Raw genomic sequence first — 27,873 nt, 5'->3', positions numbered from 1 at the left:
AGAGGAGTGGAATGTACTCATGCCTGCCACTCAGTATTGAAACGCTTTAAAAAAATAAGATGGATGGATGGATGGATTAGAGAATGCCTGGTTGGATGGACAGACGGATGGATGGGTCAGTGTTTGGATGGATGGATGGATGGATGGATGGATGGAGGGGTGGATGGATGGATGGATGGATAAATGGATGGATGGGGGATGGATGGATGGATGGATAAATGGATGGATGGGTGGGTGGGTGGATGGATGGGTGGGTGGGTGGATGGATGGATGGATGGATGGATAGATGGATGGATGGATGGATAGATGGATGGATGGGGGATGGATGGATAGATGGATAAATGGATGGATGGGTGGGTGGGTGGATGGATGGACGGATGGATGGATGATAGGGCAAATATATAGCAAAATATTAACTACAGAACCTAAGCAGTGGGTATGTGGGTGTTCACTGTACAACTCTTCCATGTTTTCTACAGGTCTTCCATTTTTCATAATAAAACATTGGGGGGGGGCACTGTAGGTACTTCTCATATTCAGCCAGAGTTGAGCACTTAGAGCAAAGGGTTATTTTTTATAAAACAGTCCAGCACATGGGATCTATTTCCAGATTTGTTTCACGCATTTACCTGAATGCCCTTGCTCATTCTGCAGAACCAAGGGACTACCCAGGTGCAAGCAGGGGCCCCTCCATCAGAAAACCTGTCAAAGGGTAGTTTCTGAGCCCTCCCTAGAGTCACCAATTCAGAACCTCTGAGAATGAAACCCAGAAATCTGCTTTTCTTAACAAGCTCCCTCTGCCCCCAGGTAATTTCAATGTCTGCCAAAGTCTGAGAAACAGTGCTTAAACGTGAATGAGTGATTTGCCCACAGACACAGTCCCTGAAGAGCAGGTATGCTGGGGCAGCGGGGAGGAATGGGGAGAGTGGGGACAGTGTTGCAGACGAACGGGGGTCGGAGGGGGGGAGGTTGGGGCAGGGAATGGGGGCGTGGGAGGACTGTTCTGAGCCTCCATATCCTCAACAGACAACCTCGAGCCAAGGTGGGACCCCTTGGGACAAACCTCAATTTTGCAACTTAGGCTGGCTCAGCTTCCCAAACACAACCCCCTCTTGTTTTCCGTAAATTCACACTTCTCTGGGGGAAGCCGTGTGGCTAGCCAAAAGCACGGCAAGAAGCAGGGAGCTAATGCCATCTCCAGAATGTTGTCTTGGAAATCCCTCCTCATTAACCAGGCATTCAGATTACCTTTAACCGCAAGCATGGGAATACAAGAGTGTGAAGCCATTTGAAAAGTGACCATTTGAGGTTAAGGAGCTGAACATTAATTTGGAATCAGGAAGCCAGGCCCGGAGAAGGAGGAAAGGTGCCAATGAAAGGCTTTTAACCTTTCGGGAGCCCCAGAACCCTGAATCCCTGAATCCCTTAAAATGGTTTGAAATTTTTGTCTATTTATATCTTGTGAGTTTTTCGGACAGTCCTTGGCTTTCATTGGACTTTCAATAGGGACCCTGATTAGGAAACCCAGACCTTCTTCGAGGAAGAATATAGAGGTCAATAAAAATCACTTAGAGGGGTGCCTGGGTGGCTCAGTGGGTTAAGCCTCTGCCTTCGGCTCAGGTCATGATCCCAGGATCCTGGGATGGAGCCCTGAATTGGGCTCTCTGCTCAGCAGGGAGCCTGCTTCCCCCTCTCTCCCTGCCTGCCTCTTTGCCTACTTGTGATCTCTCTGTCAAATAAATAAATAAAATCTTTTAAAAAATATTTTAAAAAATCACTAGAGGCAGGTGAGTCTCTCCTCCTAAGAAACCAAGCTCACAGCCAGGATTCTTCCCCTTGACCAGCTGGGTGGCCCTGGGCACTTCACCTGGCCTCTGGCTTCCCAAGGGCATGGACCCCGTCTCAGTGCCTGACATCAACCCGTCTGGGCCCGATGCTGGGCCAAGTGCTTCCACGCCTATGGGGATGGTGTTAAAATACGGGGACACACCCTGATTCTCCTTCTGTCTAGAGGAGGGATCCCTGCCCCTGGAATTGGGTGCCCTCTTGGTTGAGTCCCATTCAACCACCAGAATGCAGCAGAAGGGACACTACAGTTTCCAAGGGCTGGTGAACAGAGTCTCGCTGCTTCTTACTGGTTGTCTTAGGGGCAGCCCACAGCCGTGGAAGGAGTTCGACTCCCCAGGGCCCGCCGTGTTGGCCAGGCTGGATGCACATGCTCCAGGGGACAGCCCCGCTAACAGCCCAGCTGAAAGCCAGCATTGAGCATGGATGACAGCAGTGTCCCAGTCCGGACATTTGGCCTGGTGCTATCAGCTACTTGCCGCCCCAGACAACACCGGAAGGCAGGCAGGGATGGCCCAGATGACCCCTTTCTAAGTTCCTGACCCACAAACCACGAACGAATTAAAAGTGCTTCATGTTACCTCGTGCTTTGCGTGCATACAGTGGCAACCAGCAACGCCTGCGGAGCATTTTCACCATTACCGAGCCAGGGCTAGCCGATGGCACCTGGATGAGATTCGGGGCGCTCTGGATCTCAGAACTGAGGTCCTCTGCACGTCCGCGTCCCTCGAACGAGCCGTGGCGGCACAGAGCAAGTGGTCTCTGGAGCTTTGGCTCTTCCCGGATCTACCCTCACATACAGAGAGAGGATGGCCTAGCTTGCGGCCCAGGGCTTCCCAGCCAGCCCCGGGGAGGCCCGGGAATACTCTGTTACGTAGCAACAGTCATCAGGACACACGCATTACCTCTTCCACCCATGCAACAGCCCTGGAGGTAGGTTCTGTAATTATCTCCCATTTTACAGATGAGGACATAGAGGCTGGGTGGAGTTGGGGAGCCCAACCGCAGAGCTTTCCCCCTGGGGACGCTGCCCCTCCGGGGGCTGATCCACCTCTGCCGCCTCAAGAGCTGCCCCAGCGTGAGCACTTAATAGGTATGTCTTCCCCGAATAACAGACCGACAGATCCGACACGGGAAAAGTAAGTGACTCTCCAGTCCTCAGTTTCTCCTTCTGCAAAATTGGAAGAGATGCTGTCTCCTCTAGTCCCTTCTGTCTCTAGAATGCCATGTTCTTGGAGCAACTGTCCCCCTCTCCCCCTCCACTGTGCCACCCCAGGGGGCTTTTGGAGAGCTTTCTGACCCCTACTCCAGACTTGCAGACCCCTCCCCACTTCTACCCTGACCCAACCCAGAAAACCCTTCTTCCCAACACACGCAAACCCCACTTCCCACAAGGCCTACCTCCCATCCTCTCCTCCCCTCCTTCTTCCATTGCCCCTCCCCCCATCATCCCGACCCCCTCCCCCAGTGACCCTGGCCTTGGCCTCCAGCACCCTCGACTCTTAGGAAGTTCACAGCTTGCCTGAACATGTCTTAAAGACTAAAGCAAAGGTCAAAGAAAGCAACATTTCACGGAAAACCAGGGCCTAGGTCATTTCAAACAGCAGGAAAGCTCCCACGCCTTTCTTGTTAGGATGAGCATTTAGGGATATTTCTCAAATTTCTGTTACTTGCATATCACCTTGACAAGTCCACCAAAATTTTATACCAGTTCTACTCTCATTTCATTACCACTTTCCCTTAAATAATCAACCTTACCTCTCCCCCGCCCTCCTCTCTCCTTCCTTCTTTAGAACTTACTCTCATTCCAAGCAATGTTGTCTCTAAAATCTGCCTGATGTTCCCATGTCTGTATACCTTCTAAAATCTTCCCATCTGTCACCAGGCTAGAGGTCCTGCAATTTGGGAAATATTATTTTTTTAGGGTAACATGTTTTCTCAAGCCACGGATTAACCTTTCGAAATGACCTTGGCACATATTCTAATCGGTCAGCTGGAGACAGGATTTTAAAATAATTTCATCTTCTTTTTTGTGCTTTTTCCACGGCTCACGCGTTTTTATAACAAGCGGCTCTTGCTCCTGCCACCAGAGCCCATAAACGAGCGGTGGAAAAACAACTAAGACACCATGTGCATTTTCCAAACGCGGAGAGTGGGGCTCGGAGAGATAGGGCGAGTGTCCAGACGTTTGCCAAGCTAATCCAGACGTTATTTATGTGGGCTACGCGCGGGTCCGTGTCCGGCCCTCTCCCCTTCTTCCAACTGTTGGAATGAGAGGAAATGTCATTCCTCCTGCATTTTCCCCCCCGCGGGCCAGCTGTCACCGGGTGTGTGGGGGACAGGAAACAGGATTACAAGATGAACAGGGAGCCTGCCGTTCTGGCCTGGCTGTTATCACGGCCGACTCTGGACAGCCATCTTCCCCACTTGTCACTGGGAGCTGGGACCATAGCCCAGAATAAATGCCGAGTGAGGGCAGAACTGGGAGTAACGGGGACTCTTCCCCCAAATCAGATACACTGACTAGGAGCCAGGCACCCCATAGACATTTTCTCATATAATTCTTATAAGAATCGTGGAAAGTGGAGGCTATCATTTATGCCCATTTTACAGATGAAGATACTGAGGCTCTGTGAGATTAAGTCACTTGTCCGAGGTCACATGCTCACAAATGCAGAGCAAGGATGGAAGCCAGGTTCATCTGAGTCCCAAAGCCTTCTGCTGGAGCCACTCTGCCTCTACTCCTTCTCCTTCCCGGGGGCCATGTGCACAGGACCGGGCAGATGACTCCCTCTGCTCTTCTAGCCTGGTCAGTGCTTAGGTCGGCCCTCTGGCTCCCCAGCGCAACTCCTAACACGGCCACAAAGACACACGTGGTTCTTTGGCTGCAGGTTTGCACCCAACATGTCAATTAGTATCTACTGACTACCAGCCACCCTGTCCCGCCTTTTCCTGCAAGTGCCTACCCAAAGAGGACACATAGACGACCCCTCAGCCAGCCTGCACTGATAGGGGGATGATCGAGACAGCCAGTTCAGACCAAAGTAGAGCCATCTGCCTAAATATATAACCAGCTGTGTTTAGAACCTCAGGGGAGAGTCTCTGGGGTGACCGACATTTCATCTCTCAGACACCTGCCCTCCCCACCTGTCTCTCCTCCATGCCTATCATCTGTCCCATCAGCTTCCGAAGTGAAGGGCCCGGGCCTGACACAGGAAAGCACCAAGGGGTCATGGGGGATAGACATCCACAGTCTGTGGCCAGGGGGTGCCTTTTGGAAGAAGGGACAGCTCCAAGGACACCTAGTGCTGAACAAGAGATGGCTGAGCAAAGAGGAAGGAAGAAAGCTTCTGGAAGACCAGACTTGCTGTTCCAAGGGCCAAACACAGTGAGAAGGATACAGGCGTGGAGCATCTCCTTCAGCGTGATGGAGGAGACAGAGAGAGGACACTGGCCGGGGGCAAAGCGAGGGGCTGGCTGGGTCAGACGAGAAGGGCACGGCCCACCACAGGGAGGAGTCTGGGCCTTATCCCGAGAGCATCAGGAAGCCTGGGTGTGTTCGACGCTGTGGAGTAACCTTCACTGATCTGTGTTTTACAAAGATGTCTTTGGCAGATGCCTGGAGAATGTCCTGGAAGGGTTTAAATAACTTAGGAGGCTGTGGTGGGCAAGAAAATGGGAACAGCCTGGCAGGAGAACGGGGATGAATTCAGACCTATGTTAGGAAGGCAGAATCAACAGGACGGGGTGACTGGTTACATGTGAGGGGGCGGCTTACAACACCTGAAATCCACGATCCCACCTGCTCTTGACCTTGTGGAAAGGAGGGAAGACCCCCGGTTTGCAGGTTGGAAGGGGGTACTTTGCTTCCAGTCCCTACCTACACGGCCTCGACCCTCACCGGCTGGAGGACGGAGGCGAGAATCTGTCAAAGCCTAAAATCCCTTAGCGACAACTAGAAGGTTGGCCCCTCTCCCTTTCTAGGATACCTGTTGTCAACTTTTCCACTGACCATAGATTCAATCCAACTCCACTTTCAAAATGCAGACATTCAAAAAGCCAGTTGTTATTTGTTAACGATGATAATTTAAGAACTTGGTTCTTGTAGCCACAAAAAGCACCTTAGTGATCCGTGATCGGGAAGAAACCCGATTATAAATGCAGAAATGCAGAGGAGTGGGGCAGAGATACGCACACCTGAAGGTCAGGGTGTAGTTCTTCTTTAAATCATGTAAAACCTGGGATGCCTGGGTGGCTCAGTCGGTTAAGAGTCTGCCTTCAGCTCAGGTCATGATCCCAGGGTCCTGGGATCGAGTTCCGTATTGAGCTCCTTGCTCAGCAGGGAGCCTGCTCTCCCCTGCCTGCAGCTCATCCTACTTGTGCTCTTTCTCTCTCTCTCTCTCTCTCTCTCTCTCTCTGACAAATAAATAAATAAAATCTTTGTTTTTCAAAGTGCTTTAAAAATATTAATAAATAAAAGCACGCAAACTTCGATCGGGAAAGCCCGCTCACTAGAAACAATTTCCACGGCATGAATTTCCAAACCAGTGTGAAAACGACAACACTATGGCCTTTCTCTGTTCCTCCCTTAGATCCCTTATCTTTCTTTGAATGGGTATGTCTGTCCCATCTGCCTGACTCACCCTTCTCATGTCTTCCAGAAAGGATAAAGAAAAGCTTCCTCTGTGACCTCATTTTATTTTGAAACACTAAACCCACCAAAAGAAGGGGGGGGGGGAGGCGAGGAACCCTTTCTTGGTCAAAGGAATCAAGATGTATTTCTAATTCTCTTGCCATATGGTAAGTTATTTTGGAAGCATATGAAGAGGTACAGAGAATGTTTGACAAAATTGGCAATGCTCGTACAATCCTTTCAAATCAGACCAAATTCCCACTATGTACATTTGCTACAACCCCTTCTATTCATCATATCAGCGACTGTGACCACAGGATATGTAAAAATACCGAGCAATTTTTATCACCAGCTTCCAATCCCCCAGTGCCCCGGACCACCACGTGGTGTCAAATTTGTCTGCATTTCACCCCCAGGAAATCGAGTCATTAACTTCCCTTTCATTTACCAAGAGTTGTTGCCAAAAAGAAAATCATTCATCGGCTGTGACTTATGGGAAGAAAGAGAGAAAGGACTGATTTCACGAGAAGGAAAGAGAAGGCAAAGAAAAGGGAGAGAAAGCTGGAGCTTTTGTTGCCCTGGGCAGATGGAGGAGGCCAAGTTCCCTGGTGCCTTCTCCCCCTTCCCATCCCCGGAGAACACATCCCCACCACCACCACCACCCAGGGCTGTCCCATAGGGTGAGCCACATGGGAGCACGTGGGGGTCATCAGATGGTGGGACGGGAGGTGGCTGTCTCTCCTTTTTCTGGATGGCCAGCGTGCCTGGGCCTCTATGGGGAGGAAGGCGGGAGGAGGGAGGCGGCTGTGGGCTCTCCTGGGTTCCTTGCGGGGGTGAGAGGGGACGTGGAGAGACAGGAGCCCAGCACTCCACCTTCTTACCTTTGCATTCTTGACATTCTGTGTAGTTCCATGTCATCACTGCCCCGGAATCCTTTGGCGAAGGGATTATTCTCAATCTTTAATTGGGTGATCTGCAGGAAGAGGGGAGAGAGAGAGTCGGTTTTCACTCGATGGCTGGAAACGCAGCCTCTGGCGACCAAAAGAAGCAAATTAAGCCAGTCACGTCAGTGCGACCCACCACTTCATTCTAGAGGAGGCTTTGAAAAATGCCCTAGATCAGACCGCTTTTAAAAAGGAAAAAAACCTGGTTTCGGTTTGCCCCTTAATTGGAGTCATACTCTGCATCACTCCAGCCGGGCTGGTTTGTTTTTTAATCCCAGCATGTCGTGTTTCAAACACAATCTTGGAGTCCCCCTCCCCCTCGGAAAGTTGGGCACGGTGACATGGTGTCCCTTGTCCCGCAGCCTGGTGACCGCCATTTGGAGAAACTTGGTTGCTTTCAAGACTCTGCTATGCCTCATGCCTTGTGCATTTCAGCTTCGCAGAGCTAGCTAGCACAGGTGGAAGCTGGTGCCGAATTAAATAAACACCTAGAGAGAGGACTGTAACATGCGTGATGGCCATCTGTCAGCTCCAAAGCCCTTCAATTTTCCAGAAAAAGAAGAGAGAGCCCTCTTCTTGGAAGTGTTTGCTGCAATGCACAGAGGTTAGCCGTAGAACGGGATCTTGGGTTGAATGGTCAGAACTTTCACGGAAACCATCAACACGCAGTCTACAAGCATGAGCGTACAAGACAGATTCTGGTGAAAGAGTACATCCGTATGCAGTCTGCTAAAATATTTCCTAAAAGCTGCGTGTGAACTGAATTTTTATTTATCGAATCTCTTGAGAGCCACCGAGGCAGCATTCACGAGGTTCAATCACAGAAGCTTCACCTTGGCCATCGTTATTATATCTATAACCTTCTTATTATATAATAACATTATATAATATGTATTATTTATACTGACAGTATAAAATTATATCTACAACATTGTATCTACCTGGACACTGCTTAGTATTTTGATTTAAATCTCACCACTTTTTGTTTACATCTATTTCATTTTATTTTATTTTATTTTATTTAGATTTTATTTACTTATTTGACAGAGACGGTGAGAGAGAGAACACAAGCAGGGGAAACGGGAGAGGAGGAAGCAGGTTCCCCACTGAGCAGGGAGCCCGATGCGGGGTTCGATCCCAGGATCCTGGAATCATGACCTGAACCGAAGGTAGCTGCTTAACCGACTGAGCCACACAGGTGCCCCATATTTATTTTATTAAAAAATATGATATCCTTCTCTGCACCTCAAACTAGAATCATGAGCTATTCGATAAAAGGAAAACTACTGTATCAAATTCTCTCTCCTAGTCCCTGCAGAAAGTTCCAAACCCAAGGTCTGCCCTCACTTTGTTGCAAGGGGAAACGAGACACTTTTAGAAATGCATTTAACACACACTGGGACTGAACTCTCTTCCTGATAGATGACTAGAAAGATAATCAAAACGAGAACAATTTTCTGTGATCCCTTCCTATGCAAGGACCCACAAAAACCATGTCAGCTACCCCTAGTAGTAGAGTTACAGACTTTGAGAAAGTCTCTTTGAGAAGCCAGGAGTAGTAACTAGTGAATGCACCCATAATTCATCCATTTGGGGGCAGGCATTCTGGTACGTTCTGTTTTCTAGAAGAGATGGCCTTATAAGGTTTCCTTCTAACTCTAAGACTCTATAATGAACACGAAATTACTATGTGATACACGTGGATGTGTGTATGCCTGCAATAAAAAATAAAAAACCGGGGCGCCTGGGTGACTCAGTGGGTTAAGCCTCTGCCTTCGGCTCAGGTCATGATCCCAGGGTCCTGGGATCGAGCCCCGCATCGGGCTCTCTGCTCAGCAGGGAGGCTTCTTCCCCCACCCCCCACCGCCCGCCTCTCTGCTTACTTGTGATCTCTGTCAAATAAATAAATAAAATCTTTTAAAAAATATATAAAATTAATGTTTTAAAAATCTGTTGATTCCAAACAGACAACATTTTGGAAAAGGCAAAACTAAAGAGACAGCAAAAAGGGATGGTGGTTTGTCAGAGATGGTGTGGGGAGGGAGGGATGGATAGGCAGATCCCAGAGGACTTTAAATGAAACTATTCTGGTGATAATGTAACGGTCCATACATGTCCATGATTGCACATGTGTCCACACCCACAGAATCTACGACCCCAAGACTGAGTCCTCATGCAGATTCTGGGTGATAACGATGTCTTGGTATAGATTCATCGATTGTAATAAATGTCCCACTCGGTGGGCAATGTTGATGGTGGGGGAGCCTTTGTGGAGGGTCTCCTCCTTCGGAGACAGGGGGTCCAAGAGAACTCTGCGTTTCCCACTTAACCTTGCTGTCATCTTAAAGCGACTCTAAAAAAATAAGACCTATTTTAAAACTTCTGAAATACGGGTGGGTCTTTATGTGTACACACATTCTCTCTTTCCCTTTTTTTTTCTTTTTAACTGGATCCATTCCTACAATTTTTTGATTTTGACTTGACCCTTCCAAATGAGTAGAAAGGTCTGTAAAAGTCTCTTAGGATGGGGCGCCTGGGGGACTCCGTGGATTAGCCTCTGCCTTTGGCTCAGGGTCCTGGGATCGAGCAGGGAGCCTGCTTCTCCGCCCCCCTCTCTGCCTGCCTCTCTGCCTACTTGTGATCTCTGTCTGTCAAATAAATAAACAAAATCTTTTAAAAAAAAGTCTCTTAGGAAAATAGCCTTTAAAATGGGCACTCCTGAATCTACTTCTGTTCCGAGTCACTTAAATGGAGCTTTCTCTCCCACTCAGGCTTTGTCATAAAAAAAATGCAACCCCATTGGCCATAAATCATGCTTTTTTTTTTCTAAAGGTGGTGGGGAGAGGGATTCTCAAAATGTGAAGTAAAAATCAGGTCATTCCATAAGGGGTGGAGGGAATCCTCGCTGCACCCCCCGCGAGTTCGTAGGCAACATGGGTGTGGTATTGGGGCTGAATTAATGCCTGATCCATGACGTCACTGTTCCATCAATAGCTCAGGACAAACAATTACTGCGGGGTGGGGGGGGGAGAAAGAAAAGGAGGGAAGGCGGGTTTTGGTATTTTTATCAGCAAAAATCTTTCACTCGAAACCATTCCTTGCACCTCAGACACGACCTACTCCTACCTAAAGTTTGAGCTTCCAAAAATATGATTGCACAGGACGGACCCAGTTTGCTACACAGACACTTAGGTATGTGGATCCTATGTATATCTTGTTTGTAGACCGAGTGTGCAGGTCCCTAGGACCTAAGAATTATTACCCTGGAGAACCGTTAATATACAAGCTCCGCAGCAGGTGAAAACGTCAGCCTGATTCTGTACACCCCCATCTCTGAAATTCCCTTCCAAACACACTGCCTGTTGGCTGGCTCGTTCACGGGCACATGACACAGTCGGATGTCTGAGTTCTACTAAAAGGCTCCCCTGAAACCGACTTGCGCTAGTCACCAAATGCACTGCCTCTCCAAGATCAGCACAGAACCGGATATCCGGGTGGAGGCGAGGGGGAAGGGGGGGGCTAAAACAAATATAAATGCCAGCTCCAACCAGTGAGACAGAGGTTGTAAAAATTAATGAGAATAATTGTTGTGAATTCTTGCTTTTGGAAAAAAAAAAAAACCCTCACGAGAGCCAAAAATCTTAATTATGTCTCTCTATTAGGGGTTCATTTCCTGGTCCCAACCAGAAAGCTCATACCTCATAAATACAGATTCCTTACACAATGATTTAAGCAGGAGGAAAAATGCCTTTTAATGGCAAAGTAAGTTAATATCGGGGGACAGACATGCTTGCATACACAGCTATTGTTGCAAGGGCAGAGAAATGAAATGGCCACGTGACCTTTTTTTAACACCTAAATATTTCTAGGGCTCGTTCTGGGTGCTGCTGACAGCCTCAGTGAAAACCTTACAAAAACGTGTTTCACAGAGCAAACGTCGTTGCTGCGGAAGAGTCGAGTTTTTTAAATATCTTTTTCAAGCTGTCAGCCATCTGGGGAAATAATTCCCAAATCCAGCTTGGGATCACAGCTGGGCTGAGGAAACATGTCGTGTCATTAGGAGCCCCCGCGGACCCCAGTCTCACACATGAAGGTCGCCACGTACCTGCCTCCGCCTGGAACAGCGGCATCCCGGCAGAGAAAGAACATTCGGGAGGCATCGGTCCACTCACACTAAAACTGATGCCTCCTATGGTCCCAGATTGTCCTGGCAATTTAACCCCATGGATTGCTGTTCTGTCCTCGCTGGTGTATTCAAAGCATCTTTGCAAAGAGTCCCCAAATTGATGGCATGTTCAGCGAGTGAACGCCTTCAACCACAAAGATGGACACTTGTTGTTTTCCAAACACGGTAAGAAGAAACTTATTTAAAGGTTCAGTTCTGGGGTGACTGGGTAGCTTAGTGGTTGAAGCCTCTGCCTTCGGCTCAGGTCATGATCTCGGGGTCCTGGGATCGAGCCCCGCATTGGGCTCTCTGCTCAGCAGGGAGCCTGCTTCCCCCTCTCTCTCTACTTGCCTCTCTGCCTACTTGTGATCTATCTCTCTGTGTGTCAAATAAGTAAATAAAATCTTTAAAAAAAAAGATAATTGTATTTAAAAATTTTTTAAAAATAAAATAAAAAATAAAAGTTCAGTTCTTCTGATTCTAGAATAATCAGGGAAGGCAAAGAGTTTCCCAGGGCCTGCATTTTGGATGGAATTGTCTTGGTATGAAGGGATTGGTTGAGCAGTCAATCCATGGGATCATCGCTCACGCTCTGGGTGAGAATGTGTGTAATGAATGCCCCGTACTACACATTTTCCAAGGACTACCTCGTTTAGTCCTCGTGATGATAAACACGAGCGATTCTCGTCTCATCCCCATTTCACAGATGAGGAAAACTGAGTAACTTGCCCAAGTCAAAAGTATTTAAACCCAGGCAGCTTGCCTCCAGAGTCCCCCCTGGTCCCTAGGCAAGGGTGGGTAAGATAGCAGGTGGCTTCTGCCCACGAAGTCAAGAGTCTCCACACCTTGCCCAGGTGGGACAAGGAAGGAACAAGACGGAGTCCACAAACCACACTCAGCTTGGCCTGAGTGTTCAAGACACATGTCCTACATCCACATGGGGAACGCCTGCACAGGCCCTGGACTGGGCTGGAAAAACGTATGACTTTAGACTATCTCCTGACAAGGAACAGAGATGCCTTTGGTAGTCCACAACTAAAAAGTTGGGAGTCGGGAAAAGAAGAATGATGGAAAGTTGTCTCCTATGAAATCCCTCTTCTGAGGGGCACCTAGGTGGCTCAGTGGGTTGAAGCCTCTGCCTTCAGCTCAGGTCGTGGTAACCCTGGGGTCCTGGGATCGAGCCCCGCATCGGGCTCTCTGCTCAGCAGGGTGCTTCCTCCTCTCTCTCTCTCTGCCTGCCTCTCTGCCTGCTTGTGATCTCTTGTCTGTCAAGTAAATAAAATCTTAAAAAAAAAAAAAAATCCCTCTTCCGGATGTCAGGCTAAAAAAACCTTTATGGACCCAACCAATTAAAAACAAACCAAACCAATACCCCAATTCCCATCTGTGAACCCTTTGTGTGGTCATCACACACACATCGATCCAGATGGATATTTGGAGACACACATTTTTAGACCCGTGAGCATTCAGACACACAATCCCCTAGATTGTGCTCAAATCTCACACGTACACACCCTACTGGGCAGACACTCCTTCAAGCGCATGGATCACTAAATATGTTCACTGTGGAGGGTATTTATAAAAAAAAAAAAAAGGAGAAATGTGGGGGGGGGCGTAGGGTATATTCACAAGTGGTTACAATGATAGCTTAGTGGCTACCTACAGGCCAAACTCACCAAATGGTATATTTCAAATGTTGCAATTTACTGTATGATAGTTATGCATCAAAAAGCAAAGACAGAGGGGCGCCTGGGTGGCTCAGTTGGTTGGGCAGCTGCCTTCAGCTCAGGTCATGATCCCAGGGTCCTGGGATCGAGTCCCCCTGCTTATGCACTCTCTCTCTCTCTCTCTCTCTCCCAAATAAAATAAGAAAGAAGGAAGGAAGGAAGGAAGAAAGAACACACTCTCCCAGATCTAGCCTTGCTTGATGGACCCTAAGATCATAACTACACAGAGCTTAGGGATTCCCCACCAAAGGACCTGAGCACTCATATCTTTCTTTAGCAGGTCACTTTCAGGAATCTACTACTTCCTGTCCTTTCTGTATGTGTCTGGACTTTCTTAATTGAAAAGAAGAAAAGAAAAGAGGAGAAAAGTAAAGAAAAGAAAAGAAAATCTGATATATCTTTGGATCCTCTGTCAGGTCTAAGCGTATGTGTGCACGTCTGTGTGTATATATATATTAATACACAGAGATACATGTGTGTGTATGTATATTCACACATATGAGAGGGAGGGAAGGAGAGAGGCGTGGTGAGACTGAGTGTCCTTGTTGCTATTTTCTTCCAAATTTTTCCCCTGTGACTGTCACCACAAAGTTAAACATAGACTTACAATAGCCATAGAGGAAACAGGTCTCTCGCAGCCAGACCCAAATTAGCCTGAAATAGTTTTGCAATTTTCAGAGTATTTGACCTTAATGTTTTTGCTCTTGTTGGTTTGACAAGTCAGGGGTGGAATTCAGAAAAATCCTTCTTCCCCTTTAAAAAGTAATTGCATTTCGGAGAGAGTGAGTTTCCTTCTGGAGGGAAGCTCTCTCAAGACTTGGGTCCCCAGACAGGACTTGCGGCCTTGAAGGGACCATCCATCACCTCTTGGCCTGCTGACTGACAGCCCGAATTTGGAGATTACCATCTTGGAACTGCCCCGGCCTTGCTGGGAGGTAAGGAAGGGTGTTATCTGACACTCAGTGTTTAGGTGGGAGGCTTTAGGGTGCTAAACCCACCCCTCACCCCTGCCCCGGCCTCTCCCACCTGGCTTCAAGGCCCCTGTAGCTCCATGCCGCCCTACCCTGATCTTGCTGATGGGGACAGGAGCTGTGAAGGAGGAAGGGCATCACCATCCCTATGTCCATCTCCTTATCGTGCCCCAGTGACCTGCCCTCACTGATCCCATATGGAAACCCCAACATTTCCCTTGAACAGTGCTCCAACCCAGACCACAGTACTTAATGCCAACAGCCTGCACCCCCATGGGGCTCCCCCCCACCCCGTATCTTGCCTTGCCAGATTCTATGTCTTTTCAGAACTCACTCAATACTTGCCCTCCCACCAAGAAAATGAATCCAGGGGCACTCACGTTTCCAAAGAACAGAAGCAAACCACGACAAGTCAAGCAGACCCCTTTCTCCTGGGAAAGAAGAAAAGATCCCCCACCCCCAACCTGCAGTGATGGGGTACCCTGTTCCAGCACCATTGTCCAGCTTGGAAATGCCCAAATTGGGGTGTGGATTTTGAACAGCGTGGGGTCTGCTGTTGACAGGATCAAGCTGTACCCTCCTGTGTCTGTACCAGCCTCCAGCCTCCTTCTGGAAGACAAGGCTTCCCTTGCCTCCCTCCGCAAGCTGTAGTTTTACCGTGGTCTCATCTAACTCCTGGGAGCTGCTGGGGGGCGGGGGAGGGGGCAGGGCACAGGTCGCTAGGGTTTTTGTTCTTATTTTCAACGACGCCAACTCTGCCTCACTCTGGTCCAGGATCAGTAACCATGGAGACAAGGAGAGAAGCACCTTGCAAACCCAAACCCAGAGGTTCTTGGCAACTGTCACCTGCCCCAGGTCAAGTTGAAATGCATCCAAAAAGCAGAGTGGGGGAGAGACCCTCACCCACAAAAAGACGTTCCACAAAGCTGGCCCCAGACCTCCACCCAAGAGCATGGACCCCTGCAGTAAAGTAGCCTTTCTTCCTGGCCATCACTCAGTGCAGAGAGATGCGTTCCTGTATTTGTCACCTATAGTCTGACTGGTGTGTTGAGAGACAGTGAGAGAGTGTCCCGCAAAACCTGTGAGTACAGTACAAACAGCTGCAACTTTCAGGCCATAGCTTGGTGCCTACCCCAGCCCCCCCAGGGGGTCGCAGCTGGTGCCTGCTGTGAGGGAATAAAGAAGCCCTTAAAGCTTAAAAGTTTCCACAAGAGACCCCTGCATTCTCCTGCAAAGGCAGGGGCAGCAGCCCCAGCACATGGTTCCCGGGCCTCGGGCTTACCTTGTGGTTCTGGTAGGAAGTCACTGCGATAAAGGCCGTCTCAGGAAAGACGTGGGTGCAGAACGCAGTATTTTTTGAGCCAAATCCATTATTTTCATCCGCCTTCACGATGTGTAATCTGGGCTGGTATTTGTGCATGGAATTTAGAATAATCTAAAAATAATAAGGAAAATGAGATTGTAAGAAAACTCAAAACTCCTTTGTTTCCCGATAAATACCCTCTCTCCACCCCTAAAATTCACCTCCTTACAGACTCTCAAAAAAACGGTCTGGTTTTTTTTCCTCCTGTTTTGAAAAGGGGCCAGTGATTTCATTAAAAAGAAACATTTCAAAAATGACAATTTCCAACCCAAAAAGCCAGGGTAATATTCCAGGAATCTACCCAAAGCACACACGGCAGTAAATCAGAATTCTTAATAAAGTTTGCTTAATAAATTAACTCCTGCATAGGGCACACACACACACCCCCACCCAGCCCACCACCACCACCACCACAGGAGAAACAAGTCTGGAGCGAGGAACTCATGACCCAGGGGCAAGTTTAAGCGTCAATTTTGGAATGACAGGGGAGAAGACACAAACAAATAAACAAACATCCTCCCCCCCCAAAAAAAAATTCCCTCACATAGATGGCAAAGGAAAAGACCAGTGTTTGCAGAACTGGAATAAAAATCACAGGCTTGGTCCTTCGTTAGAAGGTGCAAAGTAGAGTCAATGAAAAAAAGAAGATAGTGGGATGGGGACTGGGCCTCCAAGGATGATGAGATTGGGGGGAAGAAGCCCCCCCCCATCCTACTGCCACCAAAGGAGGGCCTGCTTCTCTCCTGGTTCCCTTTCTACGACTTTATCAACATTTCAGGATCCACAGTCGGAATTATCTCCAGACTTGGACTCAGACAGAAGCCTTACATCTGCTTTCTTGGGAATGCGCTCTTTCTCCTTCCTTTCCACCCTCTCCAGGTTTGGGGGTGCTCCCAGGGACAAGCGGGGTCTTACTGCTCCAGCTGCCCCTCTAACAGGACTACTATGATCAGTATTAAGGGGGAGGGGGGCTCCAGACTCCCTCTCTGCTGGAGCAGGACTAGTCCTAGGAGATGAGCATCTTTGCTAATAAAACTAGCTTTGGGGTTTTGAGGACGCCTGGCTTTTGATGATTTCAGGAGGCTGAGAACGCGAATTTATCAAATCGCTCGGATACAGACCCACCAAATGGGCCAATCGCCGCGCTTAACCGGCTGAAAAACTGGCCTGCTTTTTCCCCAGGACCGCCTGGGGGCTGTCCCGGTGTCTTTGATTATTTGCGTTGATGACCCTGGGGCAGGGTCCTTGGGCCAACCCTTGAGACCCGCCCGGAGGTGGGGGGAGGGGAGGCGGGGAGGGGCGAGGACCCGGGGCCCCGCGGCTCCCGACGACCCTGGCCGCGCGGCTCTAATCTCTGGCCGCCGCGGCCGGGCCGCCTCCCTGGCCGATAGCGACGCCGGCCGGGGCGGCGTGGCGACAGAGAGACGCAGCAGGGCCGCCGCAGCCCCCGGCCGGCGCGGTCATCGTCCCGGCTTAACCAAATTGCTTTGACGGCCGGGGACAGTGTGGAGACATCAGCGCGAGGGCGATCTAATGGCTCCTAATTTCATTAGGGCGGCTCTGGACTCCGAGTCGGGAGCTGGGGGGCAGGGCTGCGTGGCAACGAGGGAGTCCAGGGGGCCACCCCGAGCACCCTCGCTCTCCCGCGGGCTCGGGAGGACTGGAAACTCGCAAGGGTGCCGGGGCCTGGTTGCCTGGCCGCGCGCCTTCCCCAGGCGCCCACCCCAAAGGGCACCGCCGGGCCCGCAGAGGGAAAGCCGGGCGCCCGAGTCCCACTGCCCGGCACCAAGGTTGCACGGACCCCCCCCCCAAAAAAAAGCGTCCTATCGAGCCTCCCCAAGGTCACCAGCCAGGCGGGAAAACCGTCCCGATTCTTCCCGGAGCTTCACCCAGATAGTCCCGGTTCTGGGCCCGCAGGTACGCGTCACCCCCCGCCAACCAACGCCCCAGAAGCTCCAGGGCATTTCGGCGCAGGGATGGTCCCGCCCGCGGGAAGCGGCGGTCGGACTGCGTGGTTGAAACGGGAAGGAGGCCCGTCGTTTCTCACTGAAACGGCCCTTGGCACTCTCTGCTCCTTCCCTAGCGCGCAGGAAGGCAATGGGCCTTCCCTTCGCCCTTCCCCAGCGGCCAGCAGTTCAAGGTGGCACCGACCACGTGCAGAGACAGCCGCCGCCTGCATCACGGTCCCAACCCCACCACTGACCTCGGCGGTTCAGTGTTTCAGCCCTAAGGCCCCACAGGAGCAGAATTCTCCCCTCGGACCTTCACAAACTGTCCCTCTTCCAAATCAAACCCATTCAACCCCAGTTCCCTCAGCTGAGGACCGTGTGTTTGTTGATTCTTCCCTCTAATTTCCACTCTTGGAATTAGAAAGATCAAGCCTCAAATCCCTGCTCCAAATTACAAGCTGTGTGACCTTGGGCGGGTCCCCTCCCTTCCCCTGGACTCCCATTTATAAAGGCTGCATATTTGTGTCCTCATTTCTAAGTTGCTATGAAGGCCAAATGCCCAAAGACCCACTTGATGGTGCAATCATCAAGCCAAGGGTTCTGGACACACTGAATTCAGTCAGAGATGGTGTCCTGTCCTGGCGATCAATCATTACCAATGAAAAGATCTAGAGACATTTTCCTCCAAATCAGTGTTTTGTTCTTCATTTGTTTTTTGTTGAGGAAGAGAATCTACGTTAAGCGAGAGAATCTGCTAAAAGCTACACATTCTCTTGGAAGGTGGGGGCAGCACACTCAATGCTCCCCATGCAGATTCGGGGGTTCACCAGGCTGCTCTGAGGGAGGGGGGGCCCCTGCGGACTCCAGGTTTAGGACTCTGGTCCAGGTTGGCCTGCTCCGGACATGGTCGGGGCAGGGGGAGAAGCTGAAAGTTGTTGGGAAAGAAAACGGATAAATCCAAGATATCAGCTAAAAAGGGGTACCAGGGTTGGCCTCTGGCAGGATGGTTTCCCCATCTGTAAAAGAGAGAGCAGGTGGCCCGGGATCTCCCTGTCAGTTGGAACATCTCAATAATAAGACAGGATTTGAAAGTGAGCAGGGAAGGCGTCCATGGCTCCCACCATGGCCCTGTCTCTGGGCAGCCTGTGCCAAGTCCCCACTGGGCTAGAAGGACTGGGTTTTCTGAGGTCTGAAACACACAGCCCACCACACCTCATCACTGGTGAGCCTGAGGTCTGGAACAGGGATGTGTGCTTCAGACTCCCCCAGGGCCCTGGTCTCCAGCTCCCTGGGAAAGGCAGCCCCAGAGCGTGGGATGGTGGGCCACAGAGAGGACTGCACAGGAGAGCACTGGAACCAGTAGGGAAGACACGATCAGGGAGCCCGAGAGAGGGAAAGACCCAGATGGGCGGAGTGGGGCAAGGAAAGGAGAAAGGTGAGTGTAAGGAGGCAAGAAGAAAGAGAAAACTGAGGGAGCCAGAGAGGTAAAAGAGAGAGGGCAAGACCGACTGACTGGAAGGACAGACTGAGAGCTGCACTGGGTACTTACATGCCCGAATGGGTCTAGGTGGTTGTTGGTAAGCTTGAGTTTCTGGAAGGAGACCAGCTGCCGCATCCAGTGCGCTCCTGTGGCCGGCGAGTCCGGGTGCACGTAAAGACGGCCGGGCATGGCAGGCTCCGCTTTGCCGGTCACAGACCTGGAGCAAGGAGGGGCGAAACCCGCCCAGACTTAGCATCCTGGCATGCTGGCGGGGGTCCTGGGCCGGGCCAGGCAAGAGCTGCTGAATAGGAGAGGGGTCTGGAAATGGCCTAACCCTTGGGCCTCCCCTGGGCCTCTGCAAGCCAGCGTCCAGGCAGGCCCCCCATCCGGCTCATTCTTCTTCGATCTCACACCCTGCACCAGGGGTGCCACTGCCGGGCCTCACAGCCTCTTGCTGACCATGGACTACCAGGAGGTTCTGGAAGTCTGGACCAAAAAAGTCTAAGCAAGGTCCTTGAGGGCTTTCAAACGGGCCTTGCCAGTTCGAGCCTCTCTGCATGCTTGGCAGCTACGAGAACAATCCACCCAAGGAATGGACCTCTCCTCTCTTGCCTGTTTAACTCAAATACCATGGCCGAACTTTGCAATTTCATAAAAAGGCATGTTCAAAGCAGGTAACTCATAAAAAATAACTGTAAATGGTTTTATGCCCCCAGAAATACCTCCAGCGCTTGGAAACAATACCCTTTTCTAAAAATCCACAACCGGGGGTTGCAGCCACAGATATAGGCCCTTGACTTACTCTGAGCCTCAGTTTTCTTGTCTATAAAATGGGGACTAAAGGCTGCTGTTTCTTCCTCTCAGGGTGGTCCGGGATAGCACCAAAAGCCTCTGGCACACAGTAGGGCATTCAAAAACTGTTTCTTGGTTCAACGCGGGGAGTAGGGAGTCTGGCTTTCCACTCCCCCTCTTCCCACCTGCCCATGCCGGTCGTTGCCTACCATTTGTTATCTGCGAACTTGTATCTGTGGTCGTCCGCTGGAACGATGTCCATGAGGAGAATATATTTCGTTTTGGGATTAAGGCCCGTCACCTTCACTTTGTAACTGGGAAACATCCGCCTGGGAGAGAAGGGAAGGAAGACAGAGAAAGGGAGAGCGGAGAGAGAGAGAGAGAGAGATTGAGAGAGAGAGAATTTTACTGCCAATCCAGTAAAGAGCACATCTACACATTTTCATGAAAGCAGCAGCTCTTCCAGAAGCGCGTGGGGAGAAGAGGGGCCCCCGCTCCGCTCTTGGCAAGATCCATTCCAGGTTTCCCTTGAAGTTTTGGGGAGGAGATAGGCCCGGAGGTGAGCAGGAGGCTGGTGGCTATTTGTAACCAGGAGGAAAATAGAAAGCTGGAGGCCAAGGCTTCTAGAAGGAAACAGTTGCGTAGAAGGCCCTGCTTGGAACCTCCATTTCTGCTCTTTGTAAACGCTCTTTTCAGAGCCAGAGACCTACTTTCTAATTTAGGAGTAGAAAGAGCCCTATTAGGGGAAACGCTGGCATCCTGCGCCCAGGCAGGTGGTCCAGCCGCTGAGCCCACTGCTCCCACCTCATGAGGACACCGGGCTGTGTGCGCCCTCGGGACTGCACACCCGTGGGTGCCCATACAACTCCCGCCCTCGCTATGGTCCTCAGTCGTTCCCAGAGTAGAGCTCAGCGGGTGACCTCTGCCGCGAGGCTCTAGCCGAAATTTATTTCTAAATGCCCCCCAACTTCTCCGACGTGCCTGGCACTCTTCCTTGGACAGTCTAAACACTTTGGCCCTCCGCAAAGAAACTCCAAACCATCCAGGTCTAGTTTCAGAAAGACCAGAGCTGGAACCGGGATGGGGTCACGGGCAGGTGGGTGCTGCGTACCCCCTCCTTCTGGGTGCTGGGGCGTGCGCTCCAAATTCCCAGTCCTCCTGTGGAGGGGGTAGGGGGGTGTGCGTGCCCGGGAAAGCCAGCAAGGACAAGCTGCTGGATCCTGGCTCACCCAGGGACGGCGGGAAGGGGTGAGTGAAGGGAGTCCTTGGAGCCCCGGCCGGGGGGTGTTTACGGCGGGGGGGGGGTGTTTATCTGGCGGAGCGCTTGCGCCTGCCCGTGGGCGCACGGGAGGCTTCCCAGGCCTTTTATAGTTAAATCCCCTCAGCTCAGGCTGCGGGCAGAGGCGGCCTGGCCGTGTGTGTCCTTCCTGGGCAGAATGGGAAGAAGAGCTTAGTTTTTCAGTATAAACAGAACGCGCCTCCTGGTTCACTCGGGCCGAGCGGGGGAGCAGACGTTGTTTAATTTCAAATAATAATAAATGTCACTGTTGTCAGTTTATTGCGGGAGGCTTCGGCTGGAGAACGGGGGGCGTCTGGCGAAGCGGCTCCTCCCTCCCCCTTCACACGCTCGGTGGCTCGGGCCTACTGGCCACTCCGGCTTCACGCGCCGGCTTCACACGCCGGGTCGGGGCTGACTCCGGGCTTTCTGCCCTTCGGGATGCGGAGGGTCGGTCCAGCACGGGGAGGCCTGTGGTGAGGCTGTCCCCAGGCCTGGGCAAACTGGCACCCGGAAATACAGAGCTGCAGGACCCTCCCCCAGCCTCCCCAGCCTTCTAGCACTTCTAGCAAAAAAACTGCGAGCTTTTAAGAGGAACTCTGGGGTGAGTGTCTTGGCGAAACTGCTGAAACGGCCGTGTTTATCGGTGTCTGTATATAGAGCCCGGCCGAGCCCCAGTTCAGTTTCAAAGGCTTTGCCTGCTTTCTATAAACAATGAAAGAGGTAGCGAATACATTCAGCGATTCGGAGTTTGGCAATCGGGTGGGACTCTGGACCCGCTCCAAGGTCAGGGAGGGCGGGAAGGAGGGTGGGGGCCGGGAGGGAGTCGGCGGCTGTAAGTGGGTCTCGTCCCTGAGCCGACTCCGCAACTCTCTGGTTTCCCGTTCTCTCTCCCCCCTGGTCCTACTGTCTCCCATTACCAATCCGTCCTCCGTGAGCGTAGCCCCCCACCCCCCAAGCTCTCGATTCTTCTGTATCAGTCGGGAGACGTGTCCTGCTTTGGAGGTGAATCTTGAAGGCGTTTTCCCCCACCAGGGGTGGAAGTCACTGGAGAAGTTCTCCAAGCAACGTTAACCCAAATCGGGTCACACAAAAACACAGTCATTCTCTCTCTCTGCTCTCTTCTGTTCTCTCGCCTTTTTCTCTGCCCCTCTGCCTTCTCCAGGTCTCCGTCTCTCGGGTCTCCGAGACACCTTTCCTTCTCTGTCTCCCCCTCGATTTTCCCAGGCCCTCCACAGCTCACCTCCCAGCTTTGGTTATGATCATTTCTGTGCCTACTTCGTGAAATTTCAGCCACAGTTCTCTTTCGTGGAGAAACACCTTGATCCCTTCCATGCCCTATAAGAAAGAGAAAAAGTCACACAGACAAGCCCCAGGAGCAGGGACCTTCCCTCCCCAAACGCCACCTAAACACAGACTTCTCCTTCCCTCCAGAGCCTCTGGGCTGCCCCCAGACCACGGCAGGGCTGCGTGGACTCTGGGGCGTGGGGTAGGAATCCCGGTGCAGGCCCCGTGCACCAGCCCCCTCCATGGTGCACTGCTGTCTCCTAATGCCACCAACACAAGGCCGGAGAAAAGTCCCCAAACATTAGGTGCTCTAGCATGCCCATGGGAGGACAGACTGAGACCAAAAAAAATGGGGGGGGGGAACCAATCTCAATTCCTTTCAGCCAAGATGCGGCTAAAAAAAAAAAAAAAAGCAAAAACAAAAATGCTCGATCTCAAAAAGCCCACACAGAACATCCTTCTGCAGACACCCGCACGGGCACGCACAAACACACGGGCGTGCAAACCCCGTACCTACGTACGTTTGGTCTCACCATGGCGGGGCAAACATAGACACACGTCAAAATCTCAATTTAAAAAATGTTTCTATAGGATGATAGGTTCCCACAGTCCAAAAAATTAGTCTGCAAATGTCTATATTAACAAACCTTCCAGGTTCTCCTCACATCCAACTTTGTTCACTTTGAGCTGTTTTGATTCCGGGCACAGCCGAAACTGCTCAACATTTCCACTTTAAACTAAAAGCTATTTTACAAAAAATATACAGACACGAAAACCTCCGTTCTGCCATAATCCGTAACTGTCTCGTGAGCGGATTTGCTTTTCCGAAAACAAAAACAATCTGAGTTTCCCAAACTCTGTGCCCACTGCCCTCGGGTTCTCTATAACCGTACACGCGTTTTCCTGAGATGGGAAGGGCCGAGAGACAGGTGATAAAGTAGGCAGGAAAGACATCGATCGATCGAAATCCCAAAGAAAGGTTTTGACTACATCCAAGTTTCTGTGCTGGTCAAGTCGCCCTCCTTTGCACCATCTGACGCCTTATGTAAATGATCAAGAGCTGCAGGGCCGCCTTGACGTCCACTGCGCCCACGGAGGAGGGCACAGAGAGTGCGCGGAAGCCTCACCCTCTACTAGGGCCCAGCTTCCAGCCAGGGGAGCCTGTGACTCCCAACAGCCTCCCAGCACACCCCTGCGCTCCCGGCCCCCGGCCAGGGCAAGCCAGCCCTCCAGAGCCCGACCCAACACAAACAGTGCAACTCCGGGTCTGGGCGGCGGCGTGGAGGAGGCCCGTGGAGGCGAAGGCTAGAGGAGATCTGAAGAGGGGTCAAGCCATCGCTCACGCCGGCCTGAAGCGGCCGCTGACCCAGCCCTTAATGAGGTGCTCGGGGCTGAGTCTACACCTAGTTCAGCAGCGAAGGCATGATCTGGGCTATTGTTAGCCAGCCCCAAATAGCCAGATAATTAAGCCTTCTTTAACAACCTAAATGTATTTCCAAAACCCTCTGGCCCTAAAGATTATTGTCACAATAAAGTGGATGGGAGTATACGGGTATTTGGGGACGCAGGGCGTGGAAAGGTGGAAAGAGTGCGGATGGAAAGGAAAGGGGACAATTGGGGGCAAAGAGTAACCCACCCCCACCCCTCCCCCACAGGAGGGCCTCCGGTTCTGCAAAGTGCCGGGAGGCTAGAGGTCTCCTTACCTGCTGGGTGAAGGCAGCCTGCGGGGACGCTGGCGACTTGCTGGGGGCCCCCAGCGCGCTCTCGGGTTTGGAGTCACAGGGTAGCTCTTTTGAGTCAGGTTCCAAGGGTGTGTGCGCCAGGCCAAAGCCCTCGTCCGCGTCAGCCATGGTGTGTCCGGCGCCCTGTGCCCGCGCAGGGTCCTGCTCTGAGGACAGGAAGCAGAGAGACAGAGGCAGAGAGACAGAAGAGACAGTTGGAAACTCTATTCTAGTGACAGGAGGGGGCAGCCGGGCCCCCAGTTTCCAGCTCCCAGCACCTCCGTTCCCCGCTGAAGGAGGCTGCAGGAGGTCCCCTTATTATTATCATTATTACCCCTTTCTGAGCGCACTCAACCTCTTGCGAAAGAGCGGGGTCAGAACGGGAGGAGGCGAGGCCCGCATCTCCCCTGCGCAGGCTCCCCACGATAAGCCAGCTGCCCGTCAAATTTGTCTGGACTTCTGGAAGAGCCAATAAAGATAAGGCCTGGGTATTTTTGGAAGCCATTGGGTACGAACCAAAAACAAAACAAAAACCTAGTGTCCTTTCAGAATTGTTTTTCTTCGTCACATTTACAGAAGGACATCACAGCTCTGTTTATGAAAACTCGCAAGAGGCATATTCTTGGGCAGCAGGCAAAATGTCTGCAACAACCCGCCTGTTGCAAAACCAAAAACAGAGGATGGAAAAGATCTGCAGATCGAGAGACCAGGTCCTCGGGAGAATTCACGTTCATCCTTTATCAGTTACAGGCTTTAAAATTAAAAGTCCTTCAACAGTAAGAGTCCTCCCCTTTTCCCCAACTTTTAGCAATGGTAAAAAAAAAAAAAGAAGAAGAAGAAGAAGAAAGAAAGAAAGAAAAGAAAAAAGAAAAGTAGCCCAACGGATAGGGCAGGAAAGCAGCAGCTGCGGGGCCGCGCGGAGGGAGGCGCGCTCCTGGGCGCCGGCGGCCCGCACCCCACCGCCTGCTCCCGCGGCGCCTTCTCCCGGGTTTCTCGGCTCTCCGGCCCGGGACGGGCATTTTTAACGAGCGGCCAGGCCGAGGGGAGTTTCTCTGAGCTTCAGCCGGGCCTGGCTCGCTGGAACTGCAGGCCCAAGCTCGGGGGACCGGCGAGGGTCTAATGGGTCCCAGATAAATTCTGGGCTCCCCGCGTTGGATCGGCCTCCTAGGTCGGGCGCAAGGGGTGGAATGACCCGGGTTGCAGGCTTATGAGGTTGGAACACGAAAAGTAACAGCTGCAGAACTGTTCAAGCCCGGAGGAGCCTGCCTCTCGCTCTGATCGCTTTCCAATCTCCTCCACGTTTCCAAGTAAGGATTTCCTCCCTCAAAACCCGGTTAGATTGGGAAGGGAGCGCCGAGGATGGCCCCCCCAAAGCTTAGCGGCCGTTCCAGCAAGGGGCTGGATCCCACCCAGGGCTGCGGGGGCCGGACACCCAGAGCAGGACCGAGGAGGACGGCTTCCGAGGCCCCACTCCCCAGGCAGCTTCCCTCACCACACCCTCGGGGTTCGGGAGAGGCGGTGATGGGAACCCCCGGCAGCCGGCTTGCAACAAAAGAACCCGGAGCAGCCGTCCCCCACGTGCGCTCGCCTCCGCCGCCGTCCGCGGGGACAATCGCAACCAGCTCGCCCCGGTCGGGGTCGGCGGCAGCTCCGGGGCTGGCGGGGGCGAGCTAGATGCGGTTTGACAGAACCAGGCCGCGCGTCCTGCAAACCTCCACGCTGCTCCTGGGCCGCGCGCCTCCCCGGCTGGCTCCATGCGCCAGGAGCTCTCTGCAAACCGGGCTCTGCCGCATCCCGGGCAGGGCTCGAGTCCCACCGATCGCGCCTTCCGGAGCCGATTGGGCCGGAGGGGCTCCCTCCCCGGCCTCCCCGGCCATCTGCGGGTACGGTTACCTCGCTGGGCGAAGCCGGTGCATTCACCAAATCCCTTCTTGCTCCTAGCAGGGAAGCCAGCGGCGAGGCGGGGGCGCGGGCATGGTGGCTCCGGGGGGTTTATGCCGGGGACTGCTCGCCCAGACTAGCGGCTACCGCTGCGTACAAAGGATCACCCACCGCTGGAGCCTCGGCAGCGACTGCCCACCTCCAACACACACCTCCTCCGCTTTGCGTTAGCTCACTCGCTCTCCCTAAAGACTTCCAAGTTGTCAGGCGCCAGAAGGGCTCCAAGGAACGCAAGCAGCAGCCTCCGGGAGCACCCTCAACGTTAAAACCTCAGCGTCCACCTCCTCACTTGCACCCCTCCAGAGGGGAAGCTGGGGAGACAGGAGGGAGCTGTGGAAATGGGCAAGGTCCTTTCTGGGCGCCGCTTTCAGGGTTAAAGTTCTGGAATCCAAGGAAAGAGTCTCTCTCTCTCTCTCTCTCTCTCTCTCTGTCTCAGAAATACAAGCCGACTCAGCTGAGCTCAGTGACGTTGGGCTGCCTTGATGCTTACAAAATACTGAAATTGCCTATCCAACTAGCTCCCACTGCACACAGCCTGCCTCTGCCTCTTTCCCGCCCCCCTCCCTCCCTCTCTCCCTCGTTCCCTCTCTCCCTCCCTCTCTCCCTCTTCTCACTCCCTCCCCCAACCACCTTTTCCATTAGATTTCCCGAACACTCAAATCACAGCACTACTCTCAAACCCAGACCTCGAGATCACCCCTCCTCTCCACCCCCTTCCCAACCTCCATCCATCTCTGCTGCTCTGAGCTCGGCTCGGTGGCTGCAAAAAAAAAATCCTGCACAAATCATCGCAAACCCGCTCGGCTTCTGCCTGGGAAGTAATGCCGGGGACAGGGCTGTGCAGAGAACGGAGTCTGAGCACAGTGCGCTGCACACACACACGCCTCGCGCCCCCTCTGCAGCCTGGCCCACGTTCTCCCTCCAGCGCTGACCTCAAGACAGAGCTGCGTGACCCCGCCTGGCCCGGCTGGCCGCCGCCGGCCGTCCTGACATCTCTCCCCCTCCCCACTCACCACCCCAACTCCCAGCGACTCCAGGGTGAAGGCAGGGTGAAGGTGCACTGGGATGGGGACCCAGATCAAAGGTGCCAAGAAACTGCCCCAGGGTGGGGGGGGGGCTTCCAACCCCGGGGGCCACCAGACCTCCCCGGGTGGAGGTGTACGCCAGGCGGTACCCGGTTTTATTAAAATAATCAAACAGTCATGGGAGACTGGCTGGGGTTTTCATCTCTACTGGGCCCCTCTCCCTGCCCTCCCAGCTCTCTGAAATGTATTATTTTGCGGGTTGAAGAGGTCAAAAGAAGCGTAAACACAGTGAGTAGGTCTTAGCCTGAGCAGACCCAGTTTGGAGCACCAAGTATCGGGGCTTGGAATAACTGTCAGGGCTCCCTTAGGTTTCCCACCCTTGCCTCCTGTACCCCCTCACCGTATTCTTTTCTGGGGCTCTGATTAGACACTTGGGCCTGCAGGCCAAGGTCTGGGGAAAGGGATGGAGAGAGGAGAGACGCGCTGGAAACCAGCGGCCAGATGGGTGTAACACACCCGTTTGCAAAATTGCAAAGCGGATTGTTCATCCCTAAAAGTGGGGCGACCAGGGGTAATAAGCAAGCCCAGCGTCTGCGGCAGTTCTCACTCCACCTTCCAGGTTTGTTTGCGAACAACCTTTCACCACAGCAGTTTATTTATTAATGTGAAGACACCCTCACCCTTCCAGAATGTCAGCTCAGAGGACTCTGGGCTTGCTAAGGAGGAGACCCCGCCGGCCCAAGGCTGGAAACAA

The 27,873-nt window shown here is 52.2% G+C and overlaps 1 protein-coding gene across 1 annotated transcript in view; it reads right to left on the bottom strand.

Moving 5' to 3' along the window:
• TBX5 (T-box transcription factor 5) overlaps positions 1–24,314 on the bottom strand; it is a 43,746-nt gene extending 19,432 nt beyond the window's left edge. Inside the window, exons 1-6 of the mRNA XM_080821986.1 lie at positions 24,136–24,314; positions 22,389–22,483; positions 20,079–20,198; positions 19,147–19,294; positions 15,568–15,720; positions 7,360–7,451 (exon numbers count right to left, since the gene is read on the bottom strand). Of these exons, the coding sequence (XP_080678112.1) occupies positions 7,360–7,451; positions 15,568–15,720; positions 19,147–19,294; positions 20,079–20,198; positions 22,389–22,483; positions 24,136–24,282 (755 nt within the window). The 5' untranslated portion in view covers positions 24,283–24,314. The remainder of the gene's footprint in view (positions 1–7,359; positions 7,452–15,567; positions 15,721–19,146; positions 19,295–20,078; positions 20,199–22,388; positions 22,484–24,135) is intronic.
• Between the last annotated feature and the right edge of the window lie 3,559 nt (positions 24,315–27,873).

This window comes from Martes martes (genome assembly GCF_963455335.1).
Source record: "Martes martes genome assembly, chromosome: 13".
Lineage (NCBI taxonomy): Eukaryota > Metazoa > Chordata > Mammalia > Carnivora > Mustelidae > Martes > Martes martes.
The sequence above is the reverse complement of the archived record's forward strand: the minus strand, read 5'-3'. Positions and strand labels throughout refer to the sequence as shown.